Here is a 25,530-nt window from a genome sequence, read left to right as displayed (position 1 = left end):
ATATATGTATGTTTATACATTCTTTTCCATATTTTTCCCATTGTGGTTTGTCACAGGATGTTGAATACAGTTCTCTGTGCTATAGAGTGGGGCCTTGTTGTTTATCTCATTCTATAATTAACAGTTTGTATCTGCTAACCCCAAATACTTCCAATACCTCCCTTCCCCACCCCTTTCCCCCTCGGCAGACAGAAGTCTATTCTCCGTGTCTGTGAATCTGTTTCTGTTTTGTAGATAGGTTCATGCATGTCATATTTTAGATTCCACGTATAAAAGATATCATATGGTGTTTGTCTTTCTCTTTCTGGCCTACTTCACTTAGTACGATCACCTCTAGTTTCATCCATGTTGCTGTAAATGTGTTATTTCATGCTTTTTGTGTCACGTAATATTCCTGTGTGTATGTGTGTGTGTGTGTCTCCTTTATCCATTATCAGAGGACATTCAGGTTGTCTCCATGTCTTGCCTATTGTGAATGGTGCTGCTCTGAACATAGGGGTGCATACGTCTTTTTGAATGATAGTCTTGTCTGAATATATGTGCTTGGGCTGTGGGCTTGCCTAACATTGAATTGTTCCTTGATTTTCATGGTTCCTTTAAGAAAAGCACCACTGGTTCAAAGCCTTTGCTTCATTTTTCTCTCCTTGCTTCCCTTCTGCTTTGCCTTCCCACAATGACGGTGGTATTTGCTCTGCATCACACTCTACATATAAAGTTCTATTTTGTTATTCTAAAAGGAACTAGTGTTATTACATATTCTTTGTTCCTCAACTGCAATGGTATCCAGGCCATCTTCTGCGACAGGAAAAAATAAAAACTTCTATGCTGGCAACTCTGTGAATAGTGAATTCTTCTTCATATATTTTTTTAAATTTTTATTGGAGTATAGTTGACTTACAATGTTGTGTTACTTTCTGCTGAACAGCAAAGTGATTCAGTTATACAAATACATATATCCAGTGTCTTTTAGATTCTTTTCCCATTTAGGTCATTATAGAGTATTGAGACGGAGAAGGCAATGGCACCCCACTCCAGTACTCTTGCCTGGAAAATCCCATGGACGGAGGAGCCTGGTGGGCTGCTGTCTATGGGGTCACACGGTGCTGGACATAACTGAAGCGACTTAGCAGCAGCAGCAGAGTATGGAGAAGAGTTCCCTGTGCTATACAATTGTGAATTCTTTAGTGACTTTTCTCCAGAAGTCATTCTTGGTTTTGTTCAGGTACACGTTGAATATTCTTGAAGACATTGGAGGCGGGCAGAAGGTCAATGATGACACTATTGTCAGCTGGGTGAATGAAACACTGAAGGAAGCGGAGAAGAATTCATGCATCTCTAGTTTCAAGGTAACGTGCTTTGCCTCCCGCGCGGCCCCCTGAGCTTTATGCTGATCTTTATTGCTTTCACTCTGTCTTCAAGAGTGACCTTCAGTATGAGGTCTTTGAGGCACCCCTCCCATTTTGATTTTGCTTGAATGACCCATTATTGTTTTGATGTTCATAGGCCGTTTCATTGACAAATTTCTTGTCATTTTCCTCCCTAATAATTAATTTAAAAAACCCAGTCATTTTTTATAAGGGATTTTAGGCATCGTTCTTCCAAAGTAATATAAAATATAGTATTTTTTTAAGCGTGCACAGCTCCATGGTTCAGATTGTTAACATGATGAGGGTGAGATGTAAAATGCTAGAAGATCTCCCATGGGGTATTTTCTTTTTCTTTTTTTTTTTAAGAAAAAAAGCAAATTGTGTACGTGTATCCAAATCCCGTTTTTATTAATAACAGCATTATATTTTATTACATTTCTCGTCTCATGTTTTAAACATTAGCTGGATTCTTTCTCAAGGGCCCTGAGCACTTGATCCACAGTATAGTGTCGGCGTCCCGTCGTAACTACATTTTCTCTATTTAAAGGTCAAGATTGGGGGAGGGACCCCTTCAGAGTTATATTAACAGGGTGGATGAGGCAGTTTGTCATGATGTCGATCCTCTGCTTCAAAATCAAGAGAAAAGTGAAAATCTCTCCCCTCCCAGAAAGGGCAAGGGATGTATCTCTGGGCTGGGCTATACCAGGGGCGCCTGGACTCTGTGAGCTCAGCACAGGAAACAGCCAGCTCTGTCTGCCCTCCACCTACCATTTGTTTGGTCTGAAGAGCTGAGCAGCGGTTGAAGCAGAGACTGGTGATCGACATGAACAAATCTTTCCAGAAAGAGATCAGGGAAGGTGGTGAAGGGCGCTCCCAGGATGGACTGCACTCTGAGGACCAGGGCCCTCTTGTTTGTAAGGCCTTCTTGTTCACAGATATCGTGAAGATAGCGTTACCATTTCCCTGATTTTTTTTTTTTTTTTTTTACCGCTTTGCGTGGCATGTGGGATCTTAGTTCCCTGACCAGGGATCGAACCTGTGCCCCCTGTGATGGAAGCATGGAGTCTTAACCACTGATCCACGAGGGAAGTCCCACCATTTTCCTGATTGTGTAATGAGGAATCTGGGGGCTCATTTAACTCCTGAAGTCACAGCTAGTAATTGCAGGTGGTGTCCACTAGGGAATGGAAAGCACCTCTCTCTGCAAGGTGAGGTTCTAGAGCAGAGTGTATCTGTAGATCACGTGACCGTGGCTATGACACGATGGTTAAACAGTCCCGGGAGTGCGTCTCTTGGTAGAACAGCTGCCACTTTACAGGAATGCAGCCCTTTGCATTACCTGGCAGTTTCTGGGGTGTTCCTCTTCGGAATGTTTGATAATTTTTTTTCTACTTGTGATGCTCAGGGTGAATTTTCTCCTGTCTTCTCACCAAGGCATTACAGAATTGGTCAAAAAAAAAAAAAGAAAGAAACACGATTTATTTTTGTTGTTTTTTAATTTTTACAATGTTGTGTTGGTTTCTGCTGTGCAACAATGTGAATGAGCCATAATAATACATATATCACCTCCCTCTTGAGCCTCCCTCCCGTCCCCCTGTCCTCATCACAGAGCACCAGACTGGGATTTTAAGTGAAACCTTTAAAAAAATGAGCATAGCCCACCCCCCATTAGCCACTGTAGAAACAGTCCTGGTCCCCCCTCACCTATGAACGCTGCTGACTGCTGACCATCTCGCTGCCCATCAGCCCCCCAAGACTGTGGGAAGAAAGTAGGGAAGAAGCTGAAACTCCAGTCTCTCCATTTTGCTTTCCTTGTGCTTCTTCACCAAAAAATTCTATGGAGATAGAAGCTCTGGCTAATAATGGAAATTAGAAATGGTTATATGTATATTGATTTTAATTTTGTGGTAGGTCTTATATTACCTGGGCTTCCCTGGTGACTCAGACAGTAATGAGTCTGCCTGCAATATAGGAGACCTGGATTCGATCCCTGGGTTGGGAAGATCCCCTGGAGAAGGAAATGGCAGCCCACTCCAGTATTCTTGCCTGGAGAGTTCCAGGGACAGAGGAGCCTGGTAGGCTGTAGTCAATGGGGTTGCAGAGAGTTGGACACGACTGAGCGACTTTCACTTATATTACCCAGAAATAAGTAAAAATGGACCCATCGTATTTTTTACGTTGTTTTATTATAATTATTTCATTCATTTTTATTTCTTGGCCGTGCTACACAGCGTGTGGGATCTTAGTTCCCCGACCAGGGATCGAACCCTTACCCCTTCCATTGGGGGAGTCTTAACTATTGGACTGCAACCAAGGAAGTCCCTACCCTTCTGATCTTTCTTTCTTTCTTTTTTTTTTTTTTTTAATATTTTTGTACCTCTGCAGAGGGCCTGTGCTGGAGACCTAACATCTTGCAGGGGTCCTGTGTCTTGTTTCTTGGTTAGAATTGACTCTGATTTGGACCCTCGAGGTATGAGGTGTTTAGACTTCATTTCAGTTCAGTCGCTCAGTCGTGTCCAGTCGGACAACCCCATGAATCTCAGCACGCCAGGCCTCCCTGTCCATCACCAACTCCCGGAATTCACTCAGACTCACGTCCATTGAGTCAGTGATGCCATCCAGCCATCTCATCCTCTGTCATCCCCTTCTCCTCCTGTCCACAATCCCTCCCAGCATCAGAGTCTTTTCCAATGAGTCAACTCTTCGCATCAGGTGGCCAAAGTACTGGAGTTTCAGCTTTAGCATCATTCCTTCCAAAGAAATCCCAGGGCTGATCTCCTTCAGAATGGACTGGTTGGATCTCCTTGCAGTCCAAGGGACTCTCAAGAGTCTTCTCCAACACCACAGTTCAAAAGCATCAATTCTTCGGCGCTCAGCCTTCTTCACCGTCCAATTCTCACATCCACACATGACCACAGGAAAAACCACAGCCTTGACTTGACGGACCTTTGTTGGCAAAGTAATGTCTCTGCTTTTGAATATGCTATCTAGGTTGGTCATAACTTTCCTTCCAAGGAGTAAGCGTCTTTTAATTTTATGGCTGCAGTCACCATCTGCAGTGATTTTGGAGCCCCCCAAAATAAAGTCTGACACTGTCTCCACTGTTTCCCCATCTATTTCCCATGAAGTGATGGGACCAGATGCCATGATCTTCGTTTTCTGAATGTTGAGCTTTAAGCCAACTTTTTCATTCTCCTCTTTCACTTTCATCAAGAAGCTTTTTAGTTTCTCTTCACTTTCTGCCATAAGGGTGGTGTCATCTGCATATCTGAGGTTATTGATATTTCTCCTGGCAATCTTGATTCCAGCTTGTGTTTCTTCCAGTCCAGTGTTTCTCATGATGTACTCTGCATAGAAGTTAAATAAGCAGGGTGACAATATACAGCCTTGACGTACTCCTTTTCTTATTTGTAACCAGTCTGATGTTCCATGTCCAGTTCTAACTGTTGCTTCCTGACCTACATACATATTTCTCAAGAGGCAGGTCAGATGGTCTGGTATTCCCATCTCTTTCAGAATTTTCCACAGTTTATTGTGATCCACACAGTCCAAGGCTTTGGCATAGTCAATAAAGCAGAAATAGATGTTTTTCTGGAACTCTCTTGCTTTTTTGATGATCCAGCGGATGTTGACAATTTGATCTCTGGTTCCTCTGCCTTTTCTAAAACCAGCTTGAACATCTGGAAGTTCACGGTTCACGTATTGCTGAAGCCTGGAGAATTTTGAGCATTACTTTACTAGTGTGTGAGATGAGTGCAATTGTGCAGTAGTTGGAGCACTCTTTGGCATTGTGTTTCTTTGGGATTGGAATGAAAACTGACCTTTTCCAGTCCTGTGGCCACTGCTGAGTTTTCCAAATTTGCTGACACATTGAGTGCAGCACTTTCACAGCATCATCTTTCAGGATTTGAAATAGCTCAACTGGAATTCCATCACCTCCACTAGCTTTGTTCGTAGTGATGCTTGCTAAGGCCCACTTGACTTCACATTCCAGGATGTCTGGCTCTAGGTCAGTGATCACACCATCGTGATTATCTGGGTCGTTAAGATCTTTTTTGTACAGTTCTTCTGTGTATTCTTGCCACCTCTTCTTAATATCTTCTGCTTCTGTTAGGTCCATACCATTTCTGTCCTTTATCGAGCCCATCTTTGCATGAAATGTCCCCTTGGAATCTCTAATTTTTTTCAAGAAATCTCTAGTTTAGACTTGACTATGCTCAGATGGTGACATGCAGTCGCCTCTCCCTGTCTGTACTCTCAGGTACCCAAGAGAGAGAGCAGAGTTTTGTGCATTCACAGCTCTGGGTGAACGACTCCCTGCCTGTTGGCAGACAATGGGTTTCCTCTGCATAGTGAGCCACCAGGAAGCTACTGACGCCCCCTAGAGAAACAGCACTTGGTTTGAAATAGCAGGTGCCACACTGTGGCATTTCCCAGACCAGGACGTGTATATTTCATATTTAAAAGGAAAGAGAAGGGACTTTCTTGGCGGTCCAGTGGTTAAGTCTCCACACTTCCAATGCAGGAGACACAAGTTCCATCCCTGGTCAGGGAACTAAGCTCCCACATGGCACATGGAAAGTGAAAGTGAAAGTCGCTCAGTCTTGTCTGACTCTGCAACTCCATGACTATACAGTCCATGGAATTCTCCAGGCCAGAATACTGGAGTGGGTAGCCTTTCCCTTCTCCAGGGGATCTTTCAAACCCAGGTCTCCCACATTGCAGGTGGATTCTTTACCAGCTGAGCTACAAGGGAAGCCCAAGAGTACTGGAGTAGGTAGCCTATCCCTTCTCCAGCAGATCTTCCCTACCCAGGAATTGAACTGGGGTCTCCTGCATTGCAGGCAGATTCTTTACCAGCTGAGCTATCAGGGAACATGCCACATGGAGCAACCAAAAATTGAAAAGAACCACCCACTTTCCTTGAGCCAAACAGAAGTAACCTGGGAGCATATTGATGAAGCCCATGCTTTCTCTCTGTGCAGGACCCGAAGATCAGCACAAGTCTGCCGGTCCTTGATCTCATCGATGCCATTCAGCCAGGTTCCATTAACTATGACCTTCTGAAGACGGAGAACCTGAATGAAGAAGAGAAACTCAACAACGCAAAGTACGTGAACAAGCCCGAGGTCAGGGAGGGAAGGAGCGGGTGGCTGTGGGGTCGAGTGCCCATGCCTCCATGCAGACAATTCAGTTTCACTACTGATGCTTTTCCTTCTCGTGACTTACTGCGTCCCATCACCCTTATATCTGCTACTGTGCAGTGACAGTTTAAGGTTCCAGGTGTGAGAGGGAACAAGACAAGAACACAACTGGTAACAATTGAAATGGAAAACAGTTGACTTCCAACTGATAAGCAAGCCTACAATTTCCTAACACTAATTTCCTTATCAAAATCTATAGGAGGTTTCCTGAGTAGAGTTTGTACATGGTGGGTGCGGAGTTAAACGCCCTATTTGTGAATATCCATGGATGTACCTGGGCAGGGGTGGGGTTCAAGGCCAGAGTCGTCACTGGTTTGAGAGCAGCTGCTCTTTGCGTTATACGCAGAGTGAGGGTTGTTCTTGTGTAGTCGCTGACTCTTTTGCAACTCCATGGACTGTAGCCTGCCAGGTTCCTCTGCCCATGGAATTCTCTAGTATTCTTACTGGAGTGGGTATCCGTTCCTATCTCCAGGGGATCTTCCCCCATGGAACCTGGGTCTCCTGCATGCCAGGCACATTCTTTACCATCTGAGCTGCCAGGGAAGCCCCAAATATAGAATCCTAAAAATGGCTATGGTGGCAAGATCATGCATATTTTTTAAGTTCTGTTTTCTAATTTTTGAACAACTTTTCCTCTATATTTTATAATGGAAAAATTAATTGTACTTCATTAATCATTAATATGGAGGAAGTGACTGAGAGATGGACAAGGAGAAAGAATGGGGCTACCCTTGCCTGGAGCTCTTAAATTAATGTGATCGCTAAAGTATGAGTAAAGTTATTTCAGAAGAGTGGAGGGAGTCACGGGGCCTTGGGTGGAATGAAGAATCTCTGGAGCAACCATTGTAAGAGGTTGCTAGATAACAAATGAGCAGAATAAAAGAACTGCCAGATAATAATAGTGTGGGCTCATTTGCAAGTAGACTACAACTAATAAAACTATCTTCCTGTAACTATAAACAGAGCAAAAATATTCTGATGCAGCTATGGTAATCTTATGTGAAAAATGTGTAATATAAAACTCTGGTTATTCTACGATCATAGTAGCATAAATAAATACACATGCATGTGGGCAAGAATTAGAATGGAAAAAGGAAGAAAAGAATGGACGGGGAAGAAAAGAAAAGAAAGGGGGCAGGGTGAAATTCCCTGGAGCTCTAGTGGTTAAGACTCTGAGCTTCCAAAGCAGGGGGCGTGGGTTCGATTCCTGGTCAGGGAACTAAGATCCCATATTCCTTGCAGCCAAAAAAGATTTTAAAAAAATAAAGAATTGATGGGTAGGGTCATGGTATTACAGATGCATTTCCTCTTTTTTTCTTCTGCCTTGTAAACAATGTTCTGTAGCTGAAGTGGAGTCTGCGGTCCTTCCCATCACACACTCTTGTTCAAGTCTGTGACTTTTTCTGCCACAGTAGACCCCAAGCAAATAAGCACCAAAAGTGGTGGGAGCTAGGAAGCTCTTTAAGGACAAGTGATACATTTGGTGATTATCACGAGGCTGGACAGCGAGTTTGATGGAGTTGGGAGCTTTGTCAAGCTAAGACTTGCCCACAAACCTCGAGAGGAAGCCAGTGATTGATTGGCTGCAGCTGTACCAGGAGTGACCTCGGCACAGTAGGTAGTTTACAGTGTAGAAGGCTCCGCTGGAGGCTCAGATGGTAAAGAATCTGCCTGCAATGCAGAAAGCCCGGGTTTGATCCCTGGGTCCGGGAAGATCCCCTGGAGAAGAGAATGGCAACCCATTCCAGAATTTTTGCCTGGAGAATTCCATGGACAGAGGAGCCTGGCAGGCTATAGTCCATGGGGTTACAAAGAGTCAGACACGCCTGAGTCACCAACATTTTAACTTTCTTTCATAGAGTGTATAGTATATATTATATAGAATGACAATAACTCTGACCCTGAGGGGTCCCCTTCATACTTGCTTAGGCTCCCCTCATCCCTCCTCTTTTCTCTTTTAGGTATGCCATCTCTATGGCCCGAAAAATTGGAGCGAGAGTGTATGCGCTTCCAGAAGACTTGGTGGAAGTGAACCCCAAGATGGTCATGACCGTGTTCGCTTGCCTCATGGGGAAAGGAATGAAGAGGGTGTAAGGCCCAGTGGGCGGGGTAGGGGGTGTGTGTGGGTCTCTGGCTGCTCATGCCTGGTGCCCCCAGGAAACACGGGAGGAGTCAGCCATTCCAAAGTTTCAACTCGATGACATTATTCACAGTTCCAAAAAAAAATGTATATCTCTTCTGCCAAGTAGCCTTCATGTATTTAACAAAAAGTGCTTTATTCTTTGCAAAAGACCCAGTCTCTTACAAATATTTTTTTATCATTGAATTGATTGCTTCTTTGAAAACGTAGAGAAAAAGAGATCTTACTTCCCAGGCACCTTTCCTGCCTTTGCCGTTGTAGTCAGGTATAGAAGTCTCAAGTGTAGTTCATTTTAACGTAATCTTTCAAACCAGCTTACATTGTCTGCCTTCTTGTTCGGGGTGAGAACCAGGAGGGGAGAATCATCGGAGGGGAGAATCGTGAAACCAGCCTAAAGCTGGCTTCTGGAGGCCAGCGTTTGCTCTGTTACAAGCCTCCTTCCTGTTGCCCTTCTACCTGGGTCTACCTGTTGTGACTTTGCTCTCCACCCCGGCAGAACCTGCCCTCTCTGTGGCTCCCCTCTGCTGGCCACCCTCCTCTTGGGCCTTCTGGGTCATCTGACAAATCAGGCTGTATTGGGGTCCCCAAGAGTGTCTGGTAACCTCCAGACCTAAGACATATCATCAGAACATTTTCTTAGAACTGTGTTTACTAATCTCCAGAACGAAGACTTATCATCAGAACATTTTCTCAAAACTAGGGTCCCAGATGTCATCAGATTTTATTTTTTCAGTCAATGAGAAGCCCTCTGTTTTTAACCCTAGGATCTGGGCTCTGACCAGATCTACTATCTTAAATACCATGCCTTCAGATAGATTCTTAACTGTTGGTGGAAGGAAGCGTTCAAGGAGGGGGTCATTGAGCAGCAAACCACTAGAGGGCAGTGTGGAGTCATAACAAAGTTTCTGGTCTCAGGTGCTGCCTCTGTGCATTTAGCCCTGTGTATTATGGCAACCCACTCCAGTGTTCTTGCCTGGAGAATCCCAGGGACGGCAGAGCCTGGTGGGCTGCCATCTATGGGGTCGCACAGAGTCGGACATGACTGAAGCAACTTAGCAGCAGCAGCAGCATTAGATCTTGGAGAAGGAAACAGCAGCCCAGTCCAGTATTCTTGCCTGGAGAATTCGATGGACAGAGGAGCCTGGCGGGCTACAGTCCATGGGGTCGCACAGAGTCAGACACAACTGCGTGACTAATGTTTTATTAGATCTAGTTATACAGTGTGGCTAGATATCTGGCGACTGGGAACTGCTTGTTCTGATTTCATTAGCTCTTAGATCATAGTGCATATGATGTCTGCCGGGCCATAGGATCATGTTTACTTTTTTGGTACCCCCAAATGCCCAGGGGTCATATGTGCCAATGAACAGTGCCCCCACCTCAACCCCAAACTTGACCCCCACCAACACACTCACATATACACATACCTAGCCAGGTATCAAGCTGGCTAGGAACAGGCACAGTCGCTTTATTAAGAGTTAATTTACTGGATATTTAAAGAATTCTTAAACAAAACCCAAGGAACACTGTACTCTTGAGCAGTTCTAATAGCCTGCAATTTCCTTGAAAACTTACCAAAGGCTAAATAGCAACAGAGCATTGGGCACTGATGCCAGACCCCTTCTGTCATGGTGAACGCGTTCATGGAGGAGGTATCTGCTTTAGGGGTGGTGTGTAGTGGAACTTAGTCATTTTTCAAAGCAACTGAAATGCATTATCCCAGTCTGCTCCTTGTCAGTGGGCTCAGGAAGCCAAGATATGGCTTCTCCTAGCCCGTAATCTGTATTTCTAATGCATTTGATTGCAAAGTGGTTGGCTTTGTCTTAATCTGCACTTAATGTAGCCCCCAGACGATTCTCCCCGCCGTCTGCCTCCAGGAGGAATGTTATTGCCTTAATGGAAAATGAAGATAAAATAATGCTCAATCAAGATCTCTCCAAATAAAATGTTCCCCATATCGGACGTCTTCTGAAGGTTTCATGAGTTATTCATTCAGCCAACATGCACTGAGGCCCTACATGTGCCAGGTTTGGGAAATATGCCCGCAAATGAGGCAGGCCTTGAGCTCAGCTGATCAAGAGAGACTGATCAGGAAAAACACACCACTGCCAGGTGCTATGAGTAATTGATGAGGGCAGGGTGGGAGGGGCTTACAACAGAGAAAACCCCCAAAGGAGAAATATTTTAGCTGAAAGCTGAAGAGTAAGTTGGCGGGAGTCAGACCACGAGGAGGTCAAAATGAAAGGTAAGACACAAATTCTCAGGAACACATGGAACCCACTTGTGCCCAAAAGCCAGACTTGGGGATTGGTGTGAAAGGGCTTCTAAGTGATTCGAGGAGGAATCTTTGGGGCTGGCGGTCCCTGGCGTCTCCTCCCTAGTCTGGGCCTCACACTGGCTGGTAGAGGTGATGCTGCAGAAGGATGCGTGCAGAGGATGCTCAGAGTGCTGAAGAATTCTGCTGTAACTGGCTCCCTCGGGTAGGCTGTTGTTTGGCGTGGTCACATCCTGACTTCCCGAGGTGTCCCTCACCCACACAGCCACTGGAAAGTTGGGCTCTTGTGCTTAAGCTGTATGTCCCGGCTCCTCCAGCAGCAGTCTTTGGAGATGGCTTTTTTCTGGCCTAATATTCCCGCAGCTTCTACACATTCAAGGTAGTGGTCTTCCCTACATATCGAGAGGGCTAAGTGTTGTCTTTTGTATGTAAGACTGCCTTGATAGGTCCTGACCAGGAGGACTGAACAGCTGCAGGTAAGCAGAATACTATCAAGGGAAGAAAACTAGAGTCTTGCAGACTGGAAGGCAATGGAATATAGCAATCAAAGCAGGACAGTTTTTCTTAAAAGATTTTTTTTTTAGGTTTTTAATGCTAGTTCCTTTTTTTATTTTTTCACTCTAGTGGACATCCCACTAGTTACCTTTCTTTTTTTAACCCATGTAATCTCAGGATTATTTTTTTGAGATAAATTCTTTATTTGGCTGTGAGAGTTGGACTGTGAAGAAAGCTGAGCGCCGAAGAATTGATACTTTTGAACTGTGGTGTTGGAGAAGACTCTTGAGAGTCCCTTGGACTGCAAGGAGATCCATCCAGTCCATTCTGAAGGAGATCAGCCCTGGGATTTCTTTGGAAAGAATGATGCTGAAGTGGAAGCTCCAGTACTTTGGCCACCTGATGCGAAGAGTTGACTCATTGGAAAAGACTCTGATGCTGGGAGGGATTGTGGGCAGGAGGAGAAGGGGATGACAGAGGATGAGATGGCTGGATGGCATCACTGACTCGATGGACGTGAGTCTGGGTGAACTCCGGGAGTTGGTGATGGACAGGGAGGCCTGGCGTGCTGCGATTCACGGGGTCGCAAAGAGTCGGGCACAACTGAGCAACTGAACTGAACTGAGCTGAACCAGGTCTTCATTGCAGTATAAGGGGTCTCTAGTTGGGGCATGCGAACTCTTAGTTGCAGCATGTGGGATCTAGTTCCCCGACCAGGGGTGGAATGTGGGCCCCCTGCATTGGGAACACGGACTCTTAGCCACTGGGCCACCAGGGAAGTCCTTTCAAAATTTAAGAGTTTATTATTAACATTTTAGTCTATCCAAGTATGACATCAGAAAGTAAAATTGTACCAAAGGCTCTATAGTGGAAAGCCTGCCACCTTCCCACCCCTATGAGCCAGCTCATATTGGTTCTAGTTGGCTCCAGTTGTCAGACCGTATTATTTTGAAGTTGGCCAGGATGAGGGTATTTACACCACAGAAACAATCAGACTCTACAGATAGGGTTTTTTATCCCCTGAGGGCTGGTTCATCAGCCCACCACTCCCTCTGTCCCAGTCCCTCAGTTTGTATCCTTCTAGAAACATTCTGTGCTCTTGTTACACACACACATCTTTTTACTGGAAATGTCATCATGCCATACACAACATTGTGTGTTTTCGTCACACCGTACCTTTGAGATTGCTCCATGTTGGCAGATAGAGACCTGCCTCAATCTTTTCAACAGATGCATAGTATGCTGTCATATGGCTGTGCCAACCTGTATCTAACCAGTGGCCGATAAATGAATAGGTTGCTTCCATCCTTTGCTACAGCAAATAAAGCCACAGTGAAGACTGTGTCCACTTCTTGTGCTTGGAACATTCATTTTCATTTAACAGGTACTTAATCAAGTTTCTGCTCTGGCAAAGATATTGAACATTGGAAAGTAACGCTTAAATCCTCCTTTGAAGTTTTCTCAAAGTATTTGACAAAGAGCCCTGAGCTAGGATGGCTTGAACCCCTCCCATCGTCTCCATTTTCTGTCTAAAGCAGGTTAATCCAGCAAAGAGATAATATGCACGGGGAAGATGTAATCAAAAGCAGAATGTGATCCCTGCTATAACAAATTTATAAATGAAATATGGGGGCTTATGTGCGTGTATGCTAAGTCGCTTCAGTTGTGTCCAACTCTTTGTGACCCCGTGGACTGTAGCCCGCCAGGCTCCTCTGTCCTTGGGATTCCCCAGGCAAGAATACAGGAGTGGGTTGCCATTCCCTTCTTCAGAGGACCTTCCCCACCCAGGAATCAAACTCAAGTCTCCTGCATTATAGGCAGATTCTTTACCATCTGGGCTACCAGGGAAGCCTGTAGGGGTTCAGGGGGAAAATTATTTCTGAAGGAAAGATTAGCAACCTTTTACAGAAGAGTTGAGTTCTAACTAGTGAGACATGGGCAGGAACCATGCCCCGTCATGCTCATGTCCCCAGGAATACCAAGGACTTACTGGACTTTTAATGAGAGCTGGTTAACTTTTTAAAGTTGATTTGTATTAGACATAAACGAGTGTTTCCTGACTGTGAGAGATGCCAGCAGAGAGAAGTTATTGGGAGAAGAGTTGCGAAACAGACCTTTCAGCAGAGTGTTTAAAAGGGGATGGATTCCTGTTTGTTTGGAAATTATGCCATTCGAGCCTGGCTGAGGCAATGCACTGGACTAGAGGGGCTTTTCAAGTCTCAGCCAATCTAGTGATTTTATCGACCTAAACACACATGGGCTTCCCAGGTGGCTCAGGGGTAAAGAACCCGCCTGCCAAAGCAGGAGATAGGGGTTCAATCCCTGGGTAGGGAAGTCCCCTGGAGAAGGAGATGGCAACTCACTCCATATACTTGCCTGGAGAATTCCATGGACAGAAGAGCCTGGCCAGCTACAGTCCATGGTGTCGCAAAAAAGTGAGACACGACTTAGAGCACAGTTGTGGTCTCGATTGTAAAAAGTAAGGAAACTCAGTCCACCTAAAACAAGCCCATCTTGGACTGATCCTTGATACAGAAGAGACATTCCCTTGGACTCCTGGTGTACCTGGGTGGCTCCAAGGCCCACTCTCCCTGCAGTTACTCTACCTTGTATCAGTCAGCAGCTGTACAGCTGTCGTCAACCTTTGCTCTCTGCCCCCCGCCCCCAGGATGTGCAGTGCTCTCGGATTAAATGCTGGCACTGCTTAGGGAGTTGGACATGGTACGTCTCTGCCAGCCCGTGATCCCATAACCGCAGCTGATGCTCCGCACGAGTCAGCGGTGCTGACTGAGCCTCTTGTGAAATCTAGTTCCTCTGACAGTTTCCTAATAAAATTCCAATAATTAAACTCTCAGCTGCCAAGGACCGCTGTTTCCACAATGTTGTCTCTCCCCATTTTTTGTAAAACAGAGTTTACCAACTGAGACTGTGCGTGGGTGACCAAAAAAAAAAAAGGAAAAAGGAAATTGTGTAAATGTTTTCTCATGTCTAATGTCTACATATACTTAGTAATCCACGTTAGGTCCAGCATAAAAACACAGATAAACCAGTCAGTACCCACGATCTCACCTGTAACAACTGAGGGACAGGTTGGGAAAATGGCAGGGATTTTTATATTGGGTTGGTCAAAAAGTTCATTCAGGTTTTTCCATACCGTCTCACAGAAAAACCCAAATGAACTTCTTGGCCAATCCAATATTAATAGGCATGTAAAAAATGGAGAGTTCCATTTAAATAAGCATTTTGGTTAATAAAGAGTTACTGTATATAATTTTTGGAATAATAACTTTTTAAAGGATTAGAAATGCATGCAGATATTTAATTCTAAAGTTCTGTGCAATACAGCATAAGAGTTAATGATCTGGCTGGCAGCATTGTTGGGCTGGGCTAGACCAGGGGCCCCCTATTAAGAGTCAGAACGTTCAAACCTCCTTGCTCGAAGTTTGAGGCTCAGGCCAGGGGCACCCAAAAGCTGCTTAGAAAACAGAATCTCATCCCCACCCCAGACCTAATGTATCAGAATCTTCAGTTTAATAGGATTCCCTGTTAATCCATGGGTTTTCTCATTTAAGTTTGAGAAACACTGTCATGAAAGAGATGTCTTCTCTTTTTTAATATCTATTTATCTATATTTATTTATTTGGCTGTGCTGAGTCTTGCAGCACGTGGGATCTTCATTGCCACATGTGGGATCTCTTGGACTTCCCAGGTGGCATTAGTGGTAAAGAATCTGCCGGCCAATATAGGAGACATAAGAGATGCGGGTTCCATCCCTGGGTCAGGAAGATCCCCTGGAGGAGGGCATGGCAACCATTCCAGTGTTGCCTTGAAAATCTCTGTGGACAGAGGAGCCTGGAGGGCTACTGTTCACAGCAAAGAGTCAGACATGACTAAAGTGACTTAGCACAAATCTCTTAGTTGCAGCATGCAGGATCTAGTCCTCTGACCAGGGATCAAACCTTGGCCCCCTTCACTGGGAACACGGAGTCTTAGCCACTGGACCGCCAGGAAAGTCCTAAGAGTAGAAGCCTTCCTAAAAGATCTACAGTTGATAGGCAGCTAAATTTTAACCAATGTTAAATTATCCTTTCCCAATTACACTAGATTTGAGAGATTAAAATAGGCCTCCCCCAACATTTTCCCATCATCATTGTCCATAAGAGGTAGCCGATGTGGTCCTGCCCTCCACCTAGGTATGCCCCCATCGCTCAGCCTTACCTTTTGCTGTCCCTCTCCCCCTTCGTCCCTTTATTCTTGGTGACACCCACCCCCAGGCCTCCAAGAGTACATGCCCCTGGTCCTGCAGTGTACCCTTAAGGTGTCCCTTGGAAGAGCTTCTCTTACTGGCTGCCCAGAGCTACCGCTCCATCGCTTCCCACCCGCTTGGTGCCACGTCACTTAAGTCTTTTCTCCTTCCTTACCCTTGTATGTAATGTTCCTTCCATACCCGCATCAAGCCTGCTGACTTTTCTCCCACCATCTCTGTAGCAGTCTCTCTATGACGTCCAGTGCCAATTGGATGACAGTAAACCTAACTGTCCCCGGGGGAGGGGACTGAGGCCTTTCAGTGCCTACTCTTTTCTCCTCCAAGAGCCACACTTTACAGTGACTTTCTGGAGAGAGAGCTCCGTCACTGATATATTTGCCAGTTTCCTACTGGCAAAGAGACAGCAAAGTGCCTTCTGATCGAACAGGTATAATATGCAAAGGTCCAGAGGATGGAAGAAGCTGGTTACTTTTGAGGAACTGAAAGACTAGAGAGCCAGATTCATGAGAAAGAGATGGACTGGGACTTCCCTGGTGGTCCAGTGGTTAAGACTTCACCTTCTAAGGCAGGCGGTGCAGGTTCGATCCCTGGTCAGGGAACTAAGATCCCACCTGCCTTGCGACCAAAAAACCAAAACATAAAGCAGAGCAATATTGTAAAAATTTTAATTAAGACTTTTAAAAAGGTCCACATCAAAAAAAAAAAAAAAATCCAAGGAGTAGGGCTGATTATCAGACTCAAGGATGCTTGAGAATCACCTGGAGAGTTTTAAAGCAAATGTTTCAGATCCTACCATGAGAGTCAGTGCTTAGAGGGCTGGTGGGCCCTGGAGTCTGCATTTTCCCCAAATATCCTCAGAGATTAGGGGACTCCCAGGCCACCCCTGGAGAAGCACTGGTCCAGCCCAGTTGTTTGACGCCCTGGCTGCACAATGGAATCGTTTTGGGAGATTTATAAGATGCTGGCGTTTACGCCCTGCCCTCTGAGGATCTGATATAATTGATCTGATGGGCAGGCAGCTGTATATTTAAAAGATGTCCAGATGGCTTTTATTGGCAGTCAAGTTTGAGGACTGATGGGCTACCGCATCTTTAAAAAGCAGAGAGACCAATAAAAAGGAGCAATGGTTAGAAACAGGGAGTGAGGGAAGGAAAGTGTTTTAAGGACAAACCCTGCTTTCTTCACAATTTAACCATCCAGCCAACAAGCATTTGCCTGTTTGGGTACCTACTAACAATCGTGGTGCCACAAGTCCCCAACTCAGTATTTGCAGCCAAAGCATCAGAACCTGGGATGGAGTTCTCTGCCTTCAAGCCTCAAATCTCCTTCTTCAGTGGCTCCCGAATGGCATCATCTTTCCTCCCCTTCAGAAACACAGGGGGCTGGTGTATCCAGCCCTTTGTGTAAATTATAAAACCTTCGCTCTGCATGAATAAACATGAGAGAGGGTGCGTGGAGGGAAAAAACATTTATCAATTATGTGTCTTCCAAACCTCCTAAGATTATGCAGCTTTAATGGCTGAATGATTTTGAAAGGAAAACTTGTAAATTGAGCTGCACCTGAACTCATGATAAAATGCCATGAAATTAATTGACTCTCTCAGTGATTACCTAACAGGACGCCTGAGCTGCATATCCAAATCCAGGCCAGGTTGGATCATGGTTGTTTTGTCGTCGTTCAGTCGTGTCCAACTCCTTACAACCCCATGGACTGTAGCCCTCCAGGCTCCTCTGTCTGTGGGATTCTCCAGGCAAGAATACTGGAGTGGGTGGCCATTCCCTACTCCAGAGACCTTCCTGACCCAGGTATCAAACCTGCACCTCTTTCATCTCCTGCATTGGCAGGTGGATTTTCTACCACTGAACCTCCAGGGAAGCCCCCAAAACAGAAGTTTACAGCTCTTGAAGAAACACTTGCTATATTATTTTTGCCATCTAGTGTTCCAAATTGACTCAAGAGTAAATATACAAATTAGCTGGGCCCCAGGGGGCATGATTCTTTGAAATCAATCCCCCAGGACCAGATTGGCTTCTGGGGCTGTGTCTCATCCTTTCTTTGGGAGCAGCAGAAGGTGAGGACAGTTGTCCCCAAGGTCACCATGACCTGGATAAAGCTCTGGGCAGAGAACACTTTGGCCCCTATCAGCTCCCTTCCTGACTTACCTTTTTCTTGATGAATGGGACATACTGAACACCCGTTTTGCCAGTCACTTTCAGATGAGATACCTCTGAATTCCCACAATAGTCCTCAGAGATAGCTTATCATTAACCTCATTTTTCTGAAGGGGAAACTGCACCTCTGAGAAGCTAAGAGATTTGTCTGTGAGCTAGGGTGGATGGAGTCCTCCTGATAAAGCTGTTGTGTTTTCACTCTCTCTCTCTTTCTGTCTGTCTCTCTTGCTCTTCATGCAATATATTTAAGAGTTAAGTCAGGAAATTTGAGGAATTTTGGCTGTACACAATTGTGTAACTACCACTATAATCAAAACACAGGATTTTCCCACTACTCCAAAAAGTTCTCGTGTACCTCGTCATAGGTTAATCACTTCCTTCCCAGTCTCAACACCTGGCAACAACTAACCTATTTTCTGTATCTGCAGTTTTGCCTTTTATGGTGTCATATAGATAGATGTCGGAGAAGGCAATGGCACCCCGCTCCAGTACTCTTGCCTGGAAAATCCCATGGACGGAGGAGCCTGGTAGGCTGCAGTCCACGGGGTTGCTAGAGTCGGACACGACTGAGCGACTTCACTTTCACTTTTCACTTTCATGCGTTGGAGAAGGAAACGGCAACCCACTCCAGTGTTCTTGCCTGGAGAATCCCAGGGATGGGGGAGCCTGGTGGGCTGCCATCTCTGGGGTCGCACAGGGTTGGACACGACTGAAGCGACTTAGCAGCAGCAGCAGCACAGATAGATGTCCAGGGCTTTCTCAGGTGGCGCTAGTGGTAAAGAACCCACCTGCCAATGCAGGAGACATAAGAGACCTGGGTTTGACCCCTGGGTCAGGAGGATCCCCTGGAGGAGGACATGGCAACTCATTCCAGTATTCCAACCCATTCCAGTAGCACCCATAGATGTCCAGAGTATATAAATACCTCCTACGAATCAGTGATAAGACAAACTATCCGATTAAAAATCTGGCAAACAATTGGAATGCACGTGCACACGCACACACACATATAATTATGGCCGATAAGCACAGAAAAGTTTCTCAACATTATCAGTCTTAGAAATTTAATTTAAAGCCCAAACTAGACACCACCGTGCACTTACTAGAATGGCTAAAATGAAAAAGGCTGCATCAAATAACAAGCGTAGAGACCAACTAGAACTCTGACACATGGTAGTTGTTATTGTTCAGTCACTCAGTCATGTCCGACTCTTTGAGACCCCATGGACTGTAGCCTGCAAGGCTCCTCTGTCCACAGGGATTCTCCAGGCAAGAATACTGGAGTGGGTTGCCATTTCCATCTCTAGGGGATCTTCCTGACCCAGGGATCAAACCCAGTTCTCCTGCATTGCAGAGGGATTCTTTACCACTGAGCCACCTGGGAAGTCCAATATATGGTTGGGGGCATGTAAAATGATACAACCATTGAAAAAAGACAGTGGAGTTTCTTGTAAAACTAAGCATCTCTGACCTAGCAGTTCCCTTCCCAAATATTTATGCAAGAGAAACAAAAACATTAGTCCATCAAAAAAGCTCTGTGCAGGTATATTCATAGCAACTCTATCCACAGTAGTCCCCAGCTGAAAACATCTCAGATGTTCATTAGTAGGAAAATGGATAAGCGGTGTTATATTACTCAGCAATAAATAGCAATGAATTGCTCGCATATGCAGCAACATGAAAGAATTTTTTAAATACCCTGAGTGAAGAAAGTTTAACCCAGAAGAGTACATGCCACGTGATGTAGACTGAATGTTTGTGTCCCTGCCCCCGACCTGCCCCTCATTTACTTGTTGAAACCTAAGCCCCAGTGTGATGGTATTTGGATGTGGGGGTCTTTAGGAGATTAAATCATGATGGTGGAGCCCCCATAAATGGGGTTAGTGCCCTTATAAAAGAGACCCCAGAGAGCTCTCCATCTTTCTTTCTGCCACAGAAGGATACAGCAAGAAGGGGGCCAGGAAGCAGATCCTCATCAGACATTGACTCTGTGCCTTGATCTTGGATTCCCACTCTCCAGAACTGTGAGAAAGTGTTTATTGTTTAAGCCACCTAGTCCATGGTATTTTCTTTTCAGTAGCCCAAAGAAACTAGGACAACATATGATTCTTTGAAGTTCTAGATCAGGCAAAATTAATCAGAGCAGCTATTGTTGGGGTGGGGGGTAGTAATTCATTGGAAGGAATATGCAAAATTTTTCTGAAGTCATGAAAATTTTCTATACTAGGCAGAAGTGTGGGTTACTCAAGGTATGTGTTTTTTGGAAGCTCTAACTATATAACTTAATATCTGTATTTCATTGTATGTACCCCAATTTTTAAAAGACATTGCCCACTGCTGTCTAGGACAGTTTATAATGGCTACTGGTCTGTAGGAGACAAAAAAGTAACTAGACCAGGAGTAAATAAGGCAGTGACTAAGTCATGTCACCTGACTGATTACTGGATCTTTGAAGGTCACAGTGTTACCATGGCATAGAGACTCTGAAAACCGCTGTGAGACCTTTGGAAGCCCAGGGGTTTCTTGAAGACTTGTGCAAAGCAGAGAGGAGTGAGCAAAGAGAAAGAAAGACAGAAAAAGAAAACAAAAGGCTTCCAAATGAGTTTAGAAACCCAGGTTCCAAAACACAGAAGAAATCAAATGCTAAGGGAGGCAGCCAATAAAACCAAAGTCCAGAGCATAAAATCATCCCCAATACAATTAAACTTCTGGAGCAGCCTGGCACAGACTTAAAGATAAGTATTCTGACGATTCTCAGCAAGAGCTCTGAAGAAACAGTATTCATAAAAAATCAAACAATAAAATATTTTTTATTAGCGTATAGTTGCTTTACATCGTTGAGTCAGTTTCTGCTGTACAGCAAAGTGAGTCAGCCACACACGTACATGTCGCCCCTCTTCCTTGGATTTCCTTCCCATTTTGGTCACCACGGAGCACGGAGTAGAGTTCCCTGAGCTATACAGTCTCATCAGTTACCTCATTACTTATCTACTTTATTTATCTGTTTCATACACAGTATCAATAGTGTGTATATGCCAACCCCAATCCATCCGTCCTATCCCTCCTTCCCCCTTGGTATCCATCCATTTGTACTGCATGTCTGTGTCTCTATTTCCGCTTTACAAGTAAGTTTATCTTTACCATTTTTCTAGATTCCACATATATGTTTTAATGTGTGACATTTTGTTTTCCTCTTTCTGTCTTACTTCACCCTGTATGACTCTAGGTTCATCCACATCTCTGCAAATGGCACAATTCCATTCCTTTTTATGGCTGAGTAATATTCTGTGATGTATATGTACATCACAGCTTCTTTATTCATTCCTCTGTTGATGGACATTTAGGTTGCTTCCATGACCTGGTTACTGAACAATAAAATATTTTAAGTGATACTTTAAAATGCAGATGTAAAAACAACATGGATAAATGTGAAAAAGAGCCAGTTGCAAAACTTGGAAAATACTTACAGAGCTATTGACATTTTTAAAAAACCCACCTCAATTGAGTATGAGTCTAAACAAGACACAGAGCATGGATTATTGTATTTGAAGATAATGCTAAGAAATGAACCCAGACCTCAGCATGCCAAGACAAAGATGATGGTTTTGGGGCTTCCTTGGTGGCTCAGCTGGTAAAGAATCTGCTTGCAATGCGGGAGAGCTAGGTTCAATCCCTGAGTTGGGAAGATCCCCTGGAGAAGGGAATGGCTACCCACTCCAGTAGTCTGGCCTGGAGAATTCCATGGACTGTATAGTCCACGGGGTCACAAAGAGTCAGACACAACTGAGCGACTTTCACGCTCACACACTTTAAAAGCATGAAAGGCCATGGATCTCCAAAGGGAGACACTATAACCGTCCATACACGTGCTTCTTCTCAGTCATACATTTGAAAAACTCCCCTTCGGTGTTTTCGCCTAGGTTGAAAATATTGAAAAAGACAAAAGCGAGTGAGGACCTCCTTAGTACTCCCAGGGGACCTCCCCCAGCATGGGCTGTGATCCAGGGATCAATACTCTATGGCTATGGTTCTTCAACAAAGCAGACACGTTTCCGCCACATTACGGTCTTTTGTGTTCTTGGCTCATCTCCCCTGAAGAGTTAAAGACTTTCTGGATAGTTTACACGGAGAATAACAACTCAGCGTACTTTCTCTTTGAGGGTGGAAATGGAAGTGAGGTCGATTGATCACAGAAACGAGAGGGAACAGGCCATTACAGTTTAACCAGTGTGTAAAGAAGGCTCTTGTGTAACCAGCTATCTGGACCCTTCTCTTCGGAGAGTTTGGTTTTATAGCGAGTTGCTGTGGGGATGAAGCTTTATAGCTTGGGAGTCCTTGTCGCCACCGTCCTGTTCTGTGGGGAGCATGCCTTCGCCTTTCAGAGGTAATCCGCTGGGCTCCTAGGTGGTGGTGGGTTGTTTTCCCCATTTGCTTGACCCTCTGGAATCTAGTCAGTGCCCTGGGCTAGGGAGCAAAACATTCGAGTCTGAAGGTCACCTCTTCCTGAAACTTTCCATATGTTGCTCTTCCAAATTGTAGACTTCAGTACAATAAGGCTCTCACTAGATCTAGGGTCTTTTTTTCTTTTCTGGCTCTAGTTTTATTACTGAGAAAACTCTGAATGATATGTATATTCAGCAGCTATGCAAATTAAAGAAATTGAGTCTTCTGATTTTTTTAAAGTATTTAACTACTTGTACCTTAACACTTCACATGATTTATATTTTTCTTGTCTCCACATATATGATGTGTTGACTGCGGATGATTTATTTATTTTCGTACATGGAACATGGGAGGGGAAGAGGGTAAAGTTATCGCACTGGAGGTCTGGGCTGTGCATGGGTGTTCAGCATGGAACACGAAAGGAAGAACAGGTGTGGCATAAGAACACATGTGTGAACATATCTAGTTCTTATTTTGCTTGGCAGAGTGATTCCCTTAGGACTTTCTACTATAAACCACTCAAAAGTACTCTAGCATATATAAACATGATGTAAATACTTCTGAGGCTATACACATTATTGTTATTAACTAGTCAGTTTTTAAGCTTTTCAAAATTGATATTATTTCCTTTGGAATTATCTTTTTAAATTTTTCATTTATTTTTTTAGTTGGTAGACAATTGCTTTACAATTTTGTGTTGTTCCTGCTATACAACAACAGGAATCAATCATAATTAAATATGTGTGTGTGTGTGTGTGTGTGTATCCCTGCCCTCCTCAGCCTCCCCCCTTCCCCTCAACACACCCCTCTAGGTCATCACAGAATGCCAGGCTGGGCTCCCTATGTTATTTAGCAACTTCCCACTATCTATCTTACACATAATAGTGTATATATGTTAATGATCGGAGAAGGCAATGGCTTAGCAGCAGCAGCAGCAGCATGTTAATGATATTCTCTCAATTCATCTGACCCTCACCTTCCCCTGCTGTGTCCGCTAAGTCTGTTCTCTGCTAGGTTCATCAGTACTGTTTTCTAGATTCCATATGCATGTGTTAACATACAATACTTGTTTCTTTCTTTCTGATTTACTTCACTCTGTATAAGAGGTTCTAGGTTCATCTGCTTCACTACAACTGACTCAAATCTGTCCCCTTTTATAACTGAGTAATACTCCATTATTTAAGTGTGCCACAACTTCTTTATCCATTCATCTGTCAATGGATATCTAGGTTGCTTCCGTATCTTGGCTACTGTAAATATCACTGCAATAAACATTGGGGTATATGTGTCTTTTAGAATTGTGGTTTTCTCAGGGTATATGCCCAGTAGTAGAATTGCTGGTGGAGAAAGCAATGGCACCCCACTCCAGTACTCTTGCCTGGAAAATCCCATGGACGGAGGAGCCTGGTAGGCTGCAGTCCATGGGGTCACTGAGGGTCCGATAGGACTGAGCGACTTCACTTTCGCTTTTCACTTTCATGCATTGGAGAAGGAAATGGCAACCCACTCCAGTGTTCTTGCCTGGAGAATCCCAGGGACGGGGAGCCTGGTGGGCTGCCCGTCTATGGGGTCGCACAGAGTTGGATACGACTGAGGCGACTTAGCAGCAGCAGCAGCAGAGTTGCTGAGTCATAGAGCAGGACACAACTGAACCGACTGAGCATGAACGTATAGTAGATCTATTCCTAGTTTTTAAAGAAATCTCCATAATGGCTGTATCAGTTTACATTCCTACCAACAATGCAAGACGGTCCCCTTTTCTTCACATCCTCTCCAGCATTTATTGTTTGTAGATTTTTTTTGATGATGCCCATTCTGATTGGTGTGAGGTGATACTTCATTATAGTTTTGATTTGCATTTCTCTATTAATGAGCAATGTTGAGCATCTTTTCATGTATTTATTGGCCATCTGTATGTCTTCTTTGGAGAAATGTCTGTTTAGGTCTTCTGCCCATTTTTCAATGGGGTTTATTTTTCTGATCACCAAGTGTCAAGTAACAAATTCCACCACCAAAGAAGGATTGTTAAGAAATTGACACAGAAGTCAAATTGCTAGGGTAATTGGTTCCTTATATCTCTATGTAGTATCAAGAAATGAGATGGCTATGATTTCTAAGGTTCTTGCTAGTTTGAATATTGAATTACTTGGGTAAAGGATATAGTTTATCCAGGTAATTGGATATTACTTGGGTAAAGGAGAGGGATAGAAGAACTGCTATCAACACATCCAACCTGGATACTGTAGGCAACGGCAGCATCATTCCCAGAGAGGGAAAGGGGAGGAAGTGCACGAGGATTTAGCTTCTGTGTTGTCCCAGGCACTAGGATAGGCCCTTGGGAATGTTATCCTGTTAAACCCCCCAAATCCTCCACTCCAGGGATAGTTTCCCTGACATTCTACAGAGGAGGAAAATAGGCCTCCTGGGAGAAGAACATTGGCCCCATATCAAGCAATAAAGGTACAGTTTGGACTCAATCCCATTTTTTCATCATTTCAACTCTTTTTACTGCATAGCACTGCCTCTAAAAATTACAGAAATTAGGAAGAGAGCCAATTTGAAGAGGTCAGATTTAGTCACAGTGAGACGGCACAGATGGCTGGTCTGGAAGGTAGCCTGGGAGATGGGCTAGTGTTGGGGGTCTACGGCAGCAGGTATGATGGTGACCTCAGGGCTTCTCAGGTGGCTCAGACAGTAAAGAATCTGCCTGAAATGAAGGAGACCTAGGTTCAATCTCTGAGTCAGGAAGATCCTCTGGAGAAGGGAATGGCAACCCACTCCAGGATTCCTGCCTGGAGAATCCCATGGACAGAGGAACCTGGTGGACTATAGTCCATGGGGAAAGAATGGACATGACTGAGTGACTAACCCTTTCACTTCACTTCACACTTTTAGCCCAGCCCAGCCCCGCCTAGGACAAGCATCATCACCGCTGGCTGTGGCAGAGTTTGGTGGGCTCACCTACAGACCCCCATCTGTAGCCTAGAGTGAACTTAACTCCTTGGTAAGACAGCCATTAGCAAGATATACCAAAGCTTGAGCATGTTTTTACAAAATGAGTAAGTTTATAATAGTTCAGTAGGACTAAATATTAAAGAAATACACTGAAAGAAAGTAGTAAATGAATGAGGAAAATTCCCTCATACATGGCTGTTCTTACTTTTTTT

General features: G+C 44.4%; 2 protein-coding genes across 8 annotated transcripts in view; both read left to right on the top strand.

Moving 5' to 3' along the window:
* The window catches only part of LCP1 (lymphocyte cytosolic protein 1), a 104,831-nt gene extending 94,158 nt beyond the window's left edge, over positions 1 to 10,673 (top strand). For all 6 annotated transcript variants that reach the window (XM_027557209.1, XM_027557210.1, XM_027557212.1 and 3 more), the window contains exons 14-16: positions 1,223 to 1,346; positions 6,353 to 6,477; positions 8,533 to 10,673. In XM_027557209.1, the coding sequence (XP_027413010.1) occupies positions 1,223 to 1,346; positions 6,353 to 6,477; positions 8,533 to 8,665 (382 nt within the window). In that variant the 3' untranslated portion in view covers positions 8,666 to 10,673. The remainder of the gene's footprint in view (positions 1 to 1,222; positions 1,347 to 6,352; positions 6,478 to 8,532) is intronic.
* Positions 10,674 to 22,167: 11,494 nt separating this feature from the next.
* CPB2 (carboxypeptidase B2) overlaps positions 22,168 to 25,530 on the top strand; it is a 57,743-nt gene continuing 54,380 nt past the window's right edge. The window contains exon 1 of one of the 2 annotated variants that reach the window (XM_027557205.1): positions 22,168 to 22,304. In XM_027557205.1, coding sequence (XP_027413006.1) covers positions 22,231 to 22,304 — 74 coding nt within the window. In that variant the 5' untranslated portion in view covers positions 22,168 to 22,230. The remainder of the gene's footprint in view (positions 22,305 to 25,530) is intronic. The other variant, XM_027557206.1, reaches the window with a different exon arrangement.

Source organism: Bos indicus x Bos taurus, chromosome 12, assembly GCF_003369695.1.
Source record: "Bos indicus x Bos taurus breed Angus x Brahman F1 hybrid chromosome 12, Bos_hybrid_MaternalHap_v2.0, whole genome shotgun sequence".
In the NCBI taxonomy this organism is placed as follows: domain Eukaryota; kingdom Metazoa; phylum Chordata; class Mammalia; order Artiodactyla; family Bovidae; genus Bos; species Bos indicus x Bos taurus.
This window is presented reverse-complemented; position numbering and strand designations above follow the sequence as displayed.